This window comes from Diaphorina citri, unplaced genomic scaffold (assembly GCF_000475195.1).
Source record: "Diaphorina citri unplaced genomic scaffold, Diaci psyllid genome assembly version 1.1 scaffold335, whole genome shotgun sequence".
In the NCBI taxonomy this organism is placed as follows: domain Eukaryota; kingdom Metazoa; phylum Arthropoda; class Insecta; order Hemiptera; family Psyllidae; genus Diaphorina; species Diaphorina citri.
In genome coordinates, this window is record NW_007377770.1 from 12,523 (window position 1) to 28,621 (window position 16,099).

At 38.9% G+C, this 16,099-nt stretch overlaps 1 protein-coding gene across 1 annotated transcript in view; it reads left to right on the top strand.

Moving 5' to 3' along the window:
• Positions 1 to 1,276: 1,276 nt before the first annotated feature.
• Positions 1,277 to 16,099, top strand: part of LOC113466793 (eukaryotic translation initiation factor 2-alpha kinase-like) — a 17,565-nt gene continuing 2,742 nt past the window's right edge. Inside the window, exons 1-2 of the mRNA XM_026822486.1 lie at positions 1,277 to 1,529; positions 12,393 to 12,519. Coding sequence (XP_026678287.1) covers positions 1,381 to 1,529; positions 12,393 to 12,519 — 276 coding nt within the window. The 5' untranslated portion in view covers positions 1,277 to 1,380. The remainder of the gene's footprint in view (positions 1,530 to 12,392; positions 12,520 to 16,099) is intronic.

Genomic DNA, 16,099 nt, shown 5'->3' on the forward strand with positions numbered 1-16,099 from the left:
AAATGGGATCGATATTAAAATAATGAAATAATCGTGAACAAATTACCCTTAGAAATGCTTGAGATGAAATCATGTGGCTCATGAACAAAGTATTCGTAGAAAAATTATGGTTTTGAGTCCTGTGTGACTCAAAAAGGTAGCAATGCTTCAAAGCTATTTTAAATGGCTTGCTCATTAAAAAATATTTCGTAAAAATGCTTGAGCCTCATTTTGGAAGTAGAAATGTTTGAGCCTCAGTGACGAAGTAGAAATGGAGAAAAAAAAAGGAAGAACACCTGAAAATACTTACCACAACTCATGAACAAACTATTTATTCTATTTTAAAATGATCTTTTTCCCGTTCAAATGGGATCGATATTAAAATCATGAAATAACTAAATGCTTCATTTTGAGGAAATACTGCTTGATATAAAATGATGCTTAGGAAGGAACTATCCATAGAAATGCTCAAATTGTGAAATTGTTCCTTGCCTTATCCCCGTGGGGAGATCTCTTTTCTTTCTCCCTCAGGGATGTCCGGTCCCTTCTTCGTAGTAGAAAGCTGTAAATGTAAAAAATTAGAGGTGTATTTTCCTTTCGGAAACGGAAATCTGAACCAGTGTTCCATTAGAAACTGGACACTAAATCTCGGTGGTTGGAAATGTGTCATCTTGGCTTTCCAATGGTTTAGTACAGGCGCTACCACGCCACCTAGTGGTTGAACTAATTCCTGTATTTTCCTTTTAAAGAGGGGATACGTACGTACTTGATACATAGCATTTGTTGATCGGTCTTCAGAAGCGATTACAAACGTCTACAGGTAAGTATTTGAGTGACCTATAAGCGGACAAAAATCCTAGATTTTCGGCCATTATTTCCTATGGAAGTGCGGAAATCTAGGGATATTTTCAAAAAATTCCCGCGCATAGCTGATAAGGCAACACGTCATTTCTTCCAATATTTCCTATGGAAGTGCGGAAATCTAGGGATATTTTCAAAAAATTCCCGCGCATAGCTGATAAGGCAACACGTCATTTCTTCCAACATGGCTGCATCGATCAACCAATCAAAATGCTCGAAAGTCAGCTGATTTCTATCATTTCTTCAAATTTTTGTTTACCTTCAAAAATTTTTAGATTTTAGAATTTAGAACTCACTCACTCAGAAGTGTTTTCGTTTTTATGGAGTTTGGTGTTTTGCTCTTTTACTGGAGAAATTTTAAATTAATTCAAAATGCATTTCATTCAATTTTATTAGTACTTGTCTACTATGTTTAATTTTGGATCTCAGAACTCAGAAGTGTTTTCGTTTTTATGAAGTTTGGAGTTTTGCTCTTTTACTGGAGAAATTTTAAATTAATTCAAAATGCATTTCATTCAATTTTATTAGTACTTGTCTACTATGTTTAATTTTGGTTCTCTATTTACTTTCATTTTTGTAACTGTCGTAGTATTCTTCCTATGTGTGGTGTACAGCCATGGACAAACCACCGAAGAAACCAAAAGCTTACCGTTTTGTGGAGATCCAAAACCTCCAGACAAGGAAAAAAGGTAGGCAGTTTATCTAAATGAGACGCAGTAATAATTGAGAGTACATTAACAGCTTGTAGATCCACTCTTTCTCATTGAATTCTTTAAATTTGTATGGCTTTTTTTTTGCTTTCCAATGCCAAAGCTCTAACAGGCCTTTGGAAAAAGCAACAAGTTGGATTTTGGTTGGCTACAACTTGTGCAAGCACTCCTGCAAGAAGGCAATGAAAATCAGGGCTCTTCATAGATTTTGAGCTTTCAAATAGGTATACATAGATAAGGATAAAATAATCAAGTTTCAGTGTCACAACCTAAGTTCTAGATATTTCTAGTTCATACATCTGTCTGCCTAACAGATAGGTTTGTATGACCTACACATATTTTGTATCTAATCAGTATGCTGAGGCAGGAATGTATGTAAATTAGCAACTGATGTTCTTCTGACATAGCTTAACAACAAGACAAGTTTAGGTATTCAACACTAAAATATTGAAATTGCAAATTCTGATGTAGGTAATCAAATTATTAAGCTGGAGTCTGATATTTGATTTATTAATTAGTGGAGCTTTAAACAAATAAACATATTATATCTATGAACTTAATCTGTACAGGAGCAATTTTTGAGAAATTACCTACCAGTGAGTGGGTAGGGATTTGTATAGGAGACTCTTGTCACACACCAGTGTTGCACACTATCCCTGTAGAGACCAGAAACTACTTCTTTAGAAATGGTTCCTCCAGGCCTGCATGCAACTCCAGACTTTACCAGTTCCCTGTGGGACAGCATGTGATGCTTTAGTGTGACAGATACTTCAATGCATGTTAGTGCTAGGGAAATGTTGGTATCACACTCTAGTGTCACATGTCCTACTCATATGTTGAACACTTTGGAACTATACCTATCTTGGCTACACAAGAGAGTAGACTAGTGTCTGGCTGTGGGACTATAAACAGGGAGGAGAACAGCTAACCCTAACCAGCCTAGCTAGCTGGCAGCTCTTTAAAGGGTTTTCTCTGCTTTTAAAGAACAAGCAAGCACAAGTCCTCACAATGGTTGACTGTGGTTCAGGACAAGCCTATTAAACATGGCTAGAGACCATCACCCCAATGTATGGCAGATACAAAAAGATATCTTCTCTTTAATCTGCCATCACCATTTGGCAAAGGCTAAACCCACTACAACAACAACAACAACAACAACAACACAATTACCTACACATACCTTTTTATTTTACCTCAACACATTTTCTTATTTCAGCCTGGTGTTTGTGAGTACACTTGACGGATATGTATCTGCTCTAAACTTACTTGATGGTGGCTCAGAATCCTGGAGTGAAGAAACCAAAAGCCTACCGTTTTGTGGAGATCCAAAACCTCCAGACAAGGAAAAAAGGTACCTAGGCAGTTTATCTAAATGAGACGCAGTAATAATTGAGAGTAAATTAACAGCTTGTAGATCCACTCTTTCTCATTGAATTCTTTAAATTTGTATGGCTTTTTTTTGCTTTCCAATGCCAAAGCTCTAACAGGCCTTTGGAAAAAGCAACAAGTTGGATTTTGGTTGGCTACAACTTGTGCAAGCACTCCTGCAAGAAGGCAACGAAAATCAGGGCTCTTCATAGATTTTGAGCTTTCAAATAGGTATACATAGCTAGATAGGGATAAAATAATCAAGTTTCAAATTCAAAGTGTCACAAACTAAGTTCTAGATATTTCTAGTTCATACATCTGCCTGCCTAACAGATAGGTTTGTATGACCTACACATATTTTGTATCTAATCAGTATGCTGAGGCAGGAATGTATGTAAACAGCAACTGATGTTCTTCTGACATAGCTAAACAACAAGACAGGTTTAGGTATACAACACTAAAATATTGAAATTGCAAATTCTGATGTAGGTAATCAAATTATCAAGCTGGAGTCTGATATTTGATTTATTAAGTAGTGGAAAAAATACAAATTAGCCTATTTGATGAGCGACAGTTTAGACACGACAGCCCGTTTTAACTAACGGGATTTAACCATTTAACTCGTATCTGTCGCCTAGCGCTTGTAGTTTTCATATTGTAGACTTTAACCTTTATCTTGGGACTGTATGGATACCTTCAAAGTACGACACATAAATAGCGTCTGTGGACGAACCGTTTTTACAGCTCTAGTTTTATCTCGCCCGTTTTATAATGGTATAGACACCAACATTTTTGACATAACTATTTTTATTATTTATTAATTTTATTCAAAGCATACACACCTCGAATACTCCTAGCTTGTCTTTATAAAAGACGAATCGCAAAATAAGTTATTATTGTAAAAGGTTTATTTATTTATTCATTTTTATACCTGTAATATTATGTTATTTTCTTATTGGTAAGATACCTACCTACCCGATAAAAAACGAAGAAATGTACATAGTTTTTTTCTTCGGATAAATTGTACTTGCTTCGAGCTTTTTCATACGTAACGTCGAGTAACCTGTAAATTCTGCGCTCAACGAGTGATATTTTTGCAATTCACAATTTTTGAGAAATTACCTACCAGTGAGCTGGCAGGGATTTGTATAGGAGACTCTTGTCACACACCAGTGTTGCACACTATCCCTGTAGAGACCAGAAACTACTTTTTTAGAAATGGTTCCTCCAGGCCTGCATGCAACTCCAGAGTTTACCAGTTCCCTGTGGGACAGCATGTGATGCTTTAGTGTGACACATACTTTCATCTTCTTTCAAAAATGGGGGGCATGCTCCAGCAATGCATGTTAGTGCTAGGGAAATGTTGGTATCACACTCTAGTGTCACATGTCCTACTCATGTGTTGAACACATTGGAACTATACATACCTTGGCTACACAAGAGAGTAGACTAGTGTCTGGCTTTGGGACTATAAACAGGGAGAACAGCTAACCCTAACCAGCCTAGCTAGCTGGCAGCTCTTTAAAGGGTTCTCTCTGCTTTTAAAGAATAAGCAAGCACAAGTCCTCGCAATGGTTGACTGTGGTTCAGGACGAACCTATTAAACATGGCTAGAGACCATCACCCCAATGTATGGCAGATACAAAAAGATATCTCCTCTTTAATCTGCCATCACCATTTGGCAAAGGCTAAAGCCACTACTACAACAACAACAACAACAATAACACCAACACAATTACCTACACGTACCTTTTTATTTTAACATAACACATTTCTTATTTCAGCCTGGTGTTTGTGAGTACACTTGACGGATATGTATCTGCTCTAAACTTACTTGATGGTGGCTCAGAATCTAGTGAGCTGGCAGGGATTTGTATAGGAGACTCTAGTCACACACCAGTGTTGCACACTATCCCTGTAGAGACCAGAAACTACTTTTTTATAAATGGTTCCTCCAGGCCTGCATGCAACTCCAGAGTTTACCAGTTCCCTGTGGGACAGCATGTGATTCTTTAGTGTGACAGATACTTTCATCTTCTTTCAAAAATGGGGACATGTTCCAGCAATGCATGTTAGTGCTAGGGAAATGTTGGTATCACACTCTAGTGTCACATGTCCTACTCATGTGTTGAACACTTTGGAACTATACCTACCTTGGCTACACAAGAGAGTAGACTAGTGTCTGGCTTTGGGACTATAAACAGGGAGGAGAACAGCTAACCCTAACCAGCCTAGCTAGCTGGCAGCTCTTTAAAGGGTTCTCTCTGCTTTTAAAAAACAAGCAAGCACAAGTCCTCACAATGGTTGACACCATCACCCCAATGTATGGCAGATACAAAAAGATATCTTCTCTTCAATCTGCCATCACCATTTGGCAAAGACTAAAGCTGCTACAACAACAACACCACCAACACAATTACCTACACGTACCTTTTTATTTTAACTCAACACATTTCTTATTTCAGCCTGGTGTTTGTGAGTACACTTGACGGATATGTATCTGCTCTAAACTTACTTGAAGTTCCCAATGGATCACTGAGGTTAAACACCTTTACATGTGGTTGGTACCTGTTAGGGTGACCATCTGCTCAATCACATGTTGCTGACTTTACTCAGCTCTATGTAGGCTGTGAAAAAATGGAATAAATTTCTAATACCTAGTCTATGTCTATGGCTATTAATGAATTTATTTAATTTTGACATCCTTTGTATTTTACTAAGGTTATTTATGAAAATGGATACTTACAAGTTGGTTATCTACCCCGACTCGGAGTTTCGCCTATTTCATAGACATTTTCAAGGGAAACTGTTTCCCTTGAAAATGTCTATGTATAGACGAAACTCCGAGTCGGCATAAATGACCAACTCGTTAGTATCCATTTTCATAAATAACCTAAGTAAAATAGTATGTCTATGGCATTAGCTAACAAACTAAGATGAAGGTTTGATATTCCTTGTTTGGAAAATAAATTAAGTAATGGTCTTTTTTGGTGCTACACTTTTCTCCCTAAAGAAACAACTAATTTGCCTTCACATACTCTATTTCAGTGAAAAACACTTGACAACTACTGGGTTACATAGAGACATACATCTATTGATTGGATGATTCTGATATATTTGATCTTGGATTTGGCAATTTTGTTCGCGGATTTGGCGATTATGGTCGCGGATTTGGCGATTTTGTTCGCGGATTTTGCGATTATGTTCGCGGATTCGGCAATTATGTTCGCGGATTCGCATCCCGAATAAGTTTTGGATATTTGGCAAGCCTACCTCTATCCAAACCTCTTTAAAAAAGTCGAAATAACTGCAACCCCTGCGGGAGTCAGTGAAATCTAACCTTTTTTTAAATAATTTGGTAAAAATCACGCAAATGAGTTTCAGTTTGAAAGTAGCAGTTGTTTAATTTGTACGTAATATTTTCAGCTCTACATCCAGGAGAGTGTTGCAATGCAGAAGAAGCTTCAGTCCTCCTCAATGAGATACCAGCAACATTTGTTAACAGATGAGACCAACTTCCCGCGTATACCTTGGCATCCCATACCTGCTACAAGTAAGACATCCTTCAAAAAATTAAATTAAATTGAAAACATCCAGATTTTCAATTCACATTTTCTCTCAGAAGGTTCGTCCTCCCATGAAACCTCTAGGAGTTCCAGTCTTTGTCTTGGATTTTATGGTGCACTAATTATTAAGGCTCTTTCCCCATCCGTGGCACAAGCTCTGCTTATACGGATGGGTATACCATTTATAAAAATCTGGTGTGAACATCACACGACTTTCTATTACATTAAACTTCTCAACTGTAAGTCGGACAGCTCTAAAAGTTTCACCATTCGACCAGTCACCAGTAAATGGGACTTTATATTGAACGGATAACGTTTGTTCTGGGAACAACTGGCTTTCTTCTATCCTATCCTGCTTCTCTCTTCGCTTTCGGGAGGATAAGATCTTTGAGCAGTTACAGTTCCCTCTATCAAACCTCTAAAAAAAATCTTTTTTTTTTTTAGATGATTGAAAACAGTTGTCGACCCATCTTACAGAAAAGATTGACGTATGTCACGACAATTCTCAGTACGTTACGGACGGTAGGAAATTGTAATAAAAGAGGTCTTATCGTCCTGAAATCGAAGAGAGGAGGATAGGATAGGAGAAAGTTAGCCGTTCCAAGAACGTGCCTTATCTGTGCAGGATAAAATCCGCCCCGGGCCGGAGTCAAACCCACAATCTAGCGCTTACAAGACAGGCAGGCTACCAACCAAGCTAACTGGGCTGGAAGTCGGAACGTATACTCGTGTGGCGGAAAAAGCTTGAGAGTGGCCATCACTTGTTTCTTAACTGAGGGAGTTCTACAATTCACTGAAACACTAGTTTACATGAGAAAAGTAAATTCTTCGTGTCCTTATTGGTACTGGTGGTTGTGCAACTTTCTCATCACCCTGTCGTTTTCAGCGAAGATAATGTTGGCCTTGGTTTGTTACATGGCTGACTGTGCTGCGTTTCTCTCTCTCTCTCTCTTTCTTTTCTTCTCAAGTTCAAGGCCACAAATATCAGCAAGAAGCTTCTCTCTCTCTCTCTCTGCGGAGAGCGGAAAGTCGGAACGTATACTCGTGTGGCGGAAAAAGCTTGAGAGTGGCTATCACTTGTTTCTTTAACTGAGGGAGTTCTACAATTCACTGAAACACTAGTTTCATCAACATGAGAAAAGTAAATTCTTCGTGTCCTTATTGGTACTGGTGGTTGTGCAACTTTCTCATCACCCTATCGTTTTCAGCGAAGATAATGTTGGCCTTGGTTTGTTACATGGCTGACTGTGCTGCGTTTCTCTCTCTCTCTTTCTTTTCTTCTCAAGTTCAAGGCCACAAATATCAGCAAGAAGCTTCTCTCTCTCTCTCTCTGCGGAGAGCTCACTAGAAGTATGTACGCGAAGAGAGAGTGGTGTATCACTCTTCCTTCTTTCTTTTCAATGGAAAACATGTTGCGCTGGAGCTCCAAGAGATTGGTTGAGCTCAGTGTGTACCTACAGACCTACACTGTAGAGCAAAAGTTTCGGGGCAGTACCGTAAAGTGAAAAAACTTGAGCCTACGATGTAGTTGTTTTTCGAGCTCTATTAAGGTGGCGTTCCGATCCTAGCTGCCGGGTCGCGCGACTTCCATTACAAAATGTTGTCGAGGCAGTGTGGACGGTTCAGTCGACATCGATGGCCGATCGACTATGTGTAGTGTGGACACACCTTTGTAATTTGGGAATTTGACCACAAGAAAGATAGTAGAATTCCACTGGGGTAAAGGGACTCCATTCGAGCAGTATAAATAAGCACTATTATCTATGATTTAAAAAATGTCAACTTGTCAACAGCCTCTGTCAATGGCTTTAAACTTTAAATCTACATACATCTATCATTTTTTACTTTCGAAGAAAGAATATATATATAAAAAAAATGGTAATAATAGTAAGTAATAATAATGAACTTTTTTATTTTTATTATTTTCCTCTCATTTAAATATGTTTGGAATTCAAATATTGAGCTGCATGCTGCATTTGAACATTATCTTAGTTGAAAAAAGCCTTTACACAGTCTCAGATAAATCAGATTTCACCTATACCTCTACCCATGAGACTTTATTTTTCTCTTTCTCTCTATCCTCTCCCTCTCTCCCTCCCCCCTCTCTTCCTTCCTCCCTCTCCCCGCCCCTCCTTTCCATTGTCCTGGATACAGCCTCTAGGTACTATAGGTACCTACTGCCTACTGTATAACAAAGACTCGAAAGATAAGTATCTTGGATAACAGATAGACTTGTAAATTTATTCCCAACTTGTTGATTTATTCAAATAAAATATGATCTCTAACGAGTCAATAGCCTTTTGGCATTTACATAAGGGACAGATTTGTCTTGTCATAATAATGTACTAAGTAGATTATGTTATACAAGGTGTTTGTAGATTCTTATGTTCTAAGTGTCTCAAAAACTACTGAAAATATGGAAAAAAAAAATCCCAATCTCTTTAGTTTTAGGATAGAAATTTGTTTTGTCGTAATAATGTATTACCTAAATAGATTATATTATACAGGGTGTACCTGGGTGTCTCAAAAACTACCCATTTAAATCTCTCTTTTTTTAAAATTAAATATTTTCATTTCAACATCAATTCCTCTAAAGAGTCTAAAGCTAAATTATCCAGCCTAGTTAGCTTAGATTGCTTAGAATCTTAGAAGACAGCGGAAAGTAAGGTTAGCAGATAGCGCACCTGCCTTGTTTAACGCTAGGTATCGCGTTCGATTCCCGCCCTGAGCGAACTTTAATCTAAATAGATAAGGTCTCTGATCGGTTAGCTTGATTTGCAACGTTTCTCTCATATGCAACATTTCTCTCATGTGCAACATTTCTCTCATGTGCAATATTTCTTTCATGTGCAACATTTCTCTCATATGCAACATTTCTCTCATGTGCAACATTTCTCTCATGTGTAACGTTTCTCTCATATCGAACATTTCTCTCATGTTCAACATTTTTTCTCATGCAACATTTCTCTCATATGCAACGTTTCTCTCTCCCACAGGACGGTATCAAGGAGGAAGAGTTACCGAGGAGATTATGTCTGGTGTGCGGGGATGTGGCCTCAGGGTTCCATTACGGTGTGGCCTCCTGTGAGGCCTGCAAAGCCTTCTTCAAGCGAACCATACAAGGTGAGTGGTGGGAAGACGGACATGTGATGGATCCCAACTCCAAAGATTTTTTTCTTTCTTTCTTTTGTAGCGAGAGCCAGCCTAGTCAGCTTGGTTGGCAGCGTGTCTGCCTTGAAAACGTTAGGCCGCGCGTTCGATTCCCACCCGGGGTGGATTTTATCCTGAACGGATAATGTTCGTTCTCGGAACGGCTGGCTTTCTCCTATCCTGTCTTCCTTCGGATTCGGGACGATAAGACCTTAGAAGTTACAGTTCCCTCTATCACACCTCTTGAAAAAAAAGAAGTTTTTCTAGTTCTATAATTCTATTCCTGCTGCGATAGAGTCATCATCTATCTTGGTCTGAAGATGATGTCCTGAGTGTTTCATTTTGAGGAAATACTGCTTGATATAAAATGATGCTTAGGAAGGAACTATTATCCATAGAAATGCTCAAATTTTGAAATTGTTCCTTGCCTTATCCCCGCGGGGAGATCTCTTTCCTTTCTCCCTTAGGGATGTCCAGTCCCTTCTTCGTAGTAGAAAGCCGTAAATGTAAAAAATTAGAGGTGTATTTTCCTTTCGGAAACGGACATCTGAACCAGTGTTCCATTAGAAACTGGACACTAAATCTCGGTCTCGGTGCTTGGAAATGTGCCATCTTGGCTTTCCAATGGTTGTTGTTGTTGTAGCGGCTTTAGCTTTCGCCGAATGGCGATAGAATAAAGAAAAGATGTCTTTTTGTATCTGCTATACAACGGGGTGATGGTCTCTAGCTCTAGCCATGTTAAATCGGCTCGCTCGTCCTGAACCGCAGTCAACCATCGTGAGGACTTGTGCTTGGTATTTAAAAGCAGAGAGAACCCTTTGAGGAACTGCCAGCTTGCTAGGCTGGTTAGGGTTAGCTGTTCTCCTCCCTGTTTATAGTCCCACAGCCAAGAACCCTTTGAGGAACTGCCAGCTTGCTAGGCTGGTTAGGGTTAGCTGTTCTCCTCCCTGTTTATAGTCCCACAGCCAGACGCTAGTCTTCTCTCTGTTTAACGTCCCCTAGCCAGACAGTCTTCTCTCTGTTTAACGTCCCCTTTCCAATGGTTTAATACAGGCGCTACCACGCCACCCAGTGGTTGAACCAATTCCTGTATTTTCCTTTAAAAGAGGGGACATGAGCCTCAGAAGAAATCGTCTCAGATTCCGAAGGAAAAATACAACTTAGCCTATTTGATGAGCGACAGTTTAGACACGACAAACCGCTTTAACTAACAGGATTTAACCATTTAACTCGTATCTGTCGCCTAGCGCTTGTAGTTTTCATATTGTAGACTTTAACCTTTATCTTGGTACTGTATCCATATGGATACCTTCAAAGTACGACACATAAATAGCGTCTGTAGACGAACCGTTTTTACAGCTCTAGTTTTATCTCGCCCGTTTTATAATGGTATAGACACCAAGATTTTTGACATAACTATTTTTATTTATTAATTTTATTCAAAGCATACACACCTCGAATACTCCTAGCTTGTCTTTATAAAAGACGAATCGCAAAATAAGTTATTATTAACGCAGTAATAATTGAGAGTACATTAACAGCTTGTAGATCCACTCTTTCTCATTGAATTCTTTAAATTTGTAGGCTTTTTTTTTTTGCTTTCCAATACCAAAGCTCTAACAGGCCTTTGGAAAAAGCAACAAGTTGGATTTTGGTTGGCTACAACTTGTGCAAGCACTCCTGCAAGAAGGCAATGAAAATCAGGGCTCTTCATAGACTTTGAGCTTTCAAATAGGTATACATAGATAAGGATAAAATAATCAAGTTTCAAATTCAAAGTGTCACAACCTAAGTTCTACATATTTCTAGTTTATACACCTGCCTGCTTAACAGATAGGTTTGTATGACCTACACATATTTTTTGTCTAATCAGTATGCTGAGGCAGGAATGTATGTAAATAGCAACTGATGTTCTTCTAACATAGCTAAACAACAAGACAAGTTTAGGTATTCAACACTAAAATATTGAAATTGCAAATTCTGATGTAGGTAATCAAATTATCAAGCTGGAGTCTGATATTTGATTTATTAAGTAGTGGAGCTTTAAACAAATAAACATATTAAATCTATTAACTTAATCTGTACAGGAGCAATTTTTGAGAAATTACCTACCAGTGAGCTGGCAGGGATTTGTATAGGAGACTCTTGTCACACACTAGTGTTGCACACTATCCCTGTAGAGACCAGAAACTACTTTTTTAGAAATGGTTCCTCCAAGCCTGCATGAAACTCCAAACTTTACCAGTTCCCTGTCAGACAGCATGTGATGCTTTAGTGTGACAGATACTTTCATCTTCTTTCAAAAATGGGGGGCATGCTCCAGCAATGCATGCTAGTGTTAGGGAAATGTTGGTATCACACTCTAGTGTCACATGTCCTACTCATGTGCTGAACACTTTGGAACTATACCTACTTTGGCTACACAAGAGAGTAGACTAGTGTCTGGCTTTGGGACTATAAACAGGGAGGAGAACAGCTAACCCTAACCAGCCTAGCTAGCTGGCAGCTCTTTAAAGGGTTCTCTCTGCTTTTAAAGAACAAGCAAGCACAAGTCCTCACAATGGTTGACTGTGATTCATGACGAGCCTATTAAACATGACTAGAGACCATCACCCCAGTGTATGGCAGATACAAAAAGATATCTTCTCTTTAATCTGCCATCACCGTTTGACAAAGGCTAAAGCCACTACAACAACAACACCAACACAATTACCTACACGTACGTTTTTATTTTAACTCAACACATTTCTTATTTCAGCCTGGTGTTTGTGAGTACACTTGACGGATATGTATCTGCTCTAAACTTACTTGATGGTGGCTCAGAATCCTGGAGTATTCCCACGGAACCAGGACCAATGCTGTCTTCCAGCATTCATAGACTGGAGGTAATGAAATAGGAGAAAAACCTTTTTTTACAGTACTTAGGTACCTACTTTAAACCTCAGCCCAAGCAGCCCTATTGTATACCTACCTTATGTCCTAAAGATTTTTTCTCACCCAAGTCTTGATTCACACAATCTTTCCACTGTAGATAGTAGGTACCTACTTTAAACCTCAATATTAATATTGGTCTTTTTTTTATCAGCCTCTTCCAAGCAGCCCTATTGTATACCTACCTCATGTCCTGAAGATTTTTTCTCACCCAAGTCTTGATTCACACAATCTTTCCACTGTAGGTCTTCCTTGCTCTTTTTCCCCATCACTTCCATTCTCCATTTTATTCACATGGATTAATGCATAATAAGCTATCCCCAGTTTCTTCTCATTTTCCAGTTGACAAATAGAGTGCATGTATAGATTACATAAAACAGGTAGATAACCATTACAAATGCTATTACAAACCTACATATGTTAACTACACGTCGGTCGGATGATGCGAGAATTTCAGCTTTAATAATTTATCTTTTATTGATTGAATGTTGTTTTCCTCAAAGATGTTAATGTTATAAGGTGGGTTTGATAATATGTTACATAGAGACATACATCTATTGATTGGATGATTCTGAGTAATGTTTGTCCTACAAAGATTGGTAGAAAACGGATGTTTATTACGAGTATAATTTGCATTATTACGAGGTTGAATGAGAGATAGAAGCTCCGGACAATTTATTTTTTCATTTAAAAGTTTCAACACGAAGATAACGTCGGTGACATCTCTTCTAATCTCCAAAGGCAGTAAATTGAATTTTTTCATGAGTTCCTCGTAATTAATAAAAGAAGAATTAAAGAAGTGTTGAGTGTTGTTGTGAGCGCCACAACGTTGATGTTTAAAATGATATAAAATAAATAAAATAATAATAATAATAATAATAATAATAATAATGATAATGATAATGATAATGATAATGATAATATTGTTCTCTTATTAGATCTTCTCTAGAATACTGTTCTACAGTTTGGTCTCCTAGATACGGGGTTTATATAGATCTAATTGAGAGTGTGCAGAAGAAATTCTTGAGGATGTTGGCCTACAAAGAATATGGTAATTCTTCTTTTATTAATTACGAGGAACTCATGAAAAAATTCAATTTACAGCCTTTGGAGATTAGAAGAGATGTCACCGACGTTATCTTCGTGTTGAAACTTTTAAATGAAAAAATAAATTGTCCGGAGCTTCTATCTCTCATTCAACCTCGTAATAATGCAAATTATACTCGTAATAAACATCCGTTTTCTACCAATCTTTGTAGGACAAACATTACTCAGAATCATCCAATCAATAGATGTATGTCTCTATGTAACACGTTTGACATCGCGGTGTTTTTGTGTGTAGCATGCTACGCTCGCACTCTAGTTACATTGTGTCATTTGTGATTACAGTGTGCAGGGCTCGACTTCAAAAGCTACCAGTTGTGCAAAACTCCAGTGTTACAGTTACCTTTTGATATCGTGGGCCAGTATAAATACTTTCATCATCAAGAGATGAATCATACTAGCCTGGAGGATGAAATTAGTACAGCTAGCATTGGGCCTGTGCTATAGAACGATATGGCGTTTTATTTTTGGATTAAAACAAAATTTATTTTATACTTTTTGCAGACGAAATATATAGTTCGTTAGTTTTTAGTTTAGAGTTTAGAACACCTATTGCGTCTCCTCGGGGGAAAGAAAGGTGTTGAAAAACACCTATACGTGTTGTAATGACTTCCACGGGAGGGAAGACGTTAGTTAAGAGGCTATAAAGGGTAGGAGAGAAAAACTGTGACCATTACGGCGGTGACCAACGGTGAGCTAGTTCGGCATCGATCGGAGCGAGTCCGGACGTCAGCCGGGGGGCTGAGGGGTTGGGTCGCTCGGCTTTTTTGGACGCCCAGGCGGCCTCTACGGCTTGGCCCCGGAGGACGCACGTTGGTTTCACTACTATGGGTGAGCCGGGTTCCTCTCAACGAGCCGGACGAAAATATGCAAAGAAGGTATTTTTGCAGAGTTTTCCCCTTATGTTCGCTATGACAATCGCGTTAGGCCTCTTCGACATGTATCACATCGTCGATGTTGAGTGGATGCAATGGGGGGGGCGGGGTAGCATGACGCGTTTCCGAAGCTGGCGGAGAAGTATAGCGGGCCAGATTGGTTCAAGACGGAGAGCAAAAGTCAGTTGAGCTCGCTAGGCTACATGAGCGCACCACTGGCTGTTCTAGATTTGGAAGATTGGACGCCTCTCTCTGACATAGCGACCACGGAGGCTATATGCGAGTAGAGTCTCCCACGCGGAGCAAGACGAGTAAGTCGGCGGAGAGCCCGCACGCTTCACTTGGGCGGACTAAGGAAGGTTCGGACAGACCATTCGACAGAAGACGAGGGAAAAAGAATTGTTCTTTGAACCAGACGAAAAAAATCGAGGCAGGAAGGGAAATAAGATAACTATTGACTTATTTTGCCGATAGTCAGCCGCTGCCTGATAACATACAGCGAAGCCACAGACTAGACAGTCAAGGCAGTCAACAGCGCGCAGACAGACAGGGGGTATTCTTCCGTGAATAGGTCTCGGACCAGCTTGGATATATAGTTTAATTTCCAGAAACAATGGTCCTAGTGCTTTACCACCACGTCTTAACGAACCAGATCTCTTGGTATTTCGGTTTTTCGGTTGTTCTCTCCGACGCAAGAAACCCCCTAAAAAAAGTGTAGAAAGAATGTGTGGGTTACTGAGGACTAGGATGGTGTTAAAGACCACGCGCTGGATACTTGAGTTTCGCTCTGTTCTCACAATCGTTATCTGCTGAAGAGAGAGCAGCGAATGTGAACATTCGTGTGGGGGGTCGAAAATCACGCAGAGGATGACAATGCGTGCGATGCGGCTCTTCCGGTATTGTGACGCTGCACCTGCGACTGACATGGTGGAATAGAGAGCCCTTATGTTCCCTCTTCCCGAGATGCAGAACTGGAGAAAAGTGTTAGGTAATTTGTAGCTATCATTGGTTGTGTTGAGTTTGAGCTTATTATGTTTTGGACGTATCAATTGTTTAATCCATGCGATGGTATCCCATGAAGGCTGAAAAGACATTAGTATGCCCGATTTTTGTAGAGGGCCTCGCGGCGGCTGGAGCGGAGACAAGAGTAGATAATAAAGATGCAATAGAAAATCAGTCTGTTGCTCCTTTAAATATATATGGGCGAGTGTGGACTGGATTATCCTATAATTATGAGTGTATGAGTTTTATTATGATGTAGTGATTGAGTTAGCGTGTATTATTATTAATAGTTATGTTGGTATTATGGCGATTTAGTGCTGATTACTTATGGAGTTATTAGTATGGTCAGTCTAGGTAGTTATTATATATTGTGTGATGTGATTATAGTTATAGTTATTATTGATATTATTATGTATTATTATCTATTATATTAGTATTATTATTTGATTATGTGATAGTGTATGTGTACTACTATTATTATTATTATTATTATATTCATTAAGTATTAGTTATTAGTATTAATTATGGTACTTATTATGGTGTACGATGTATT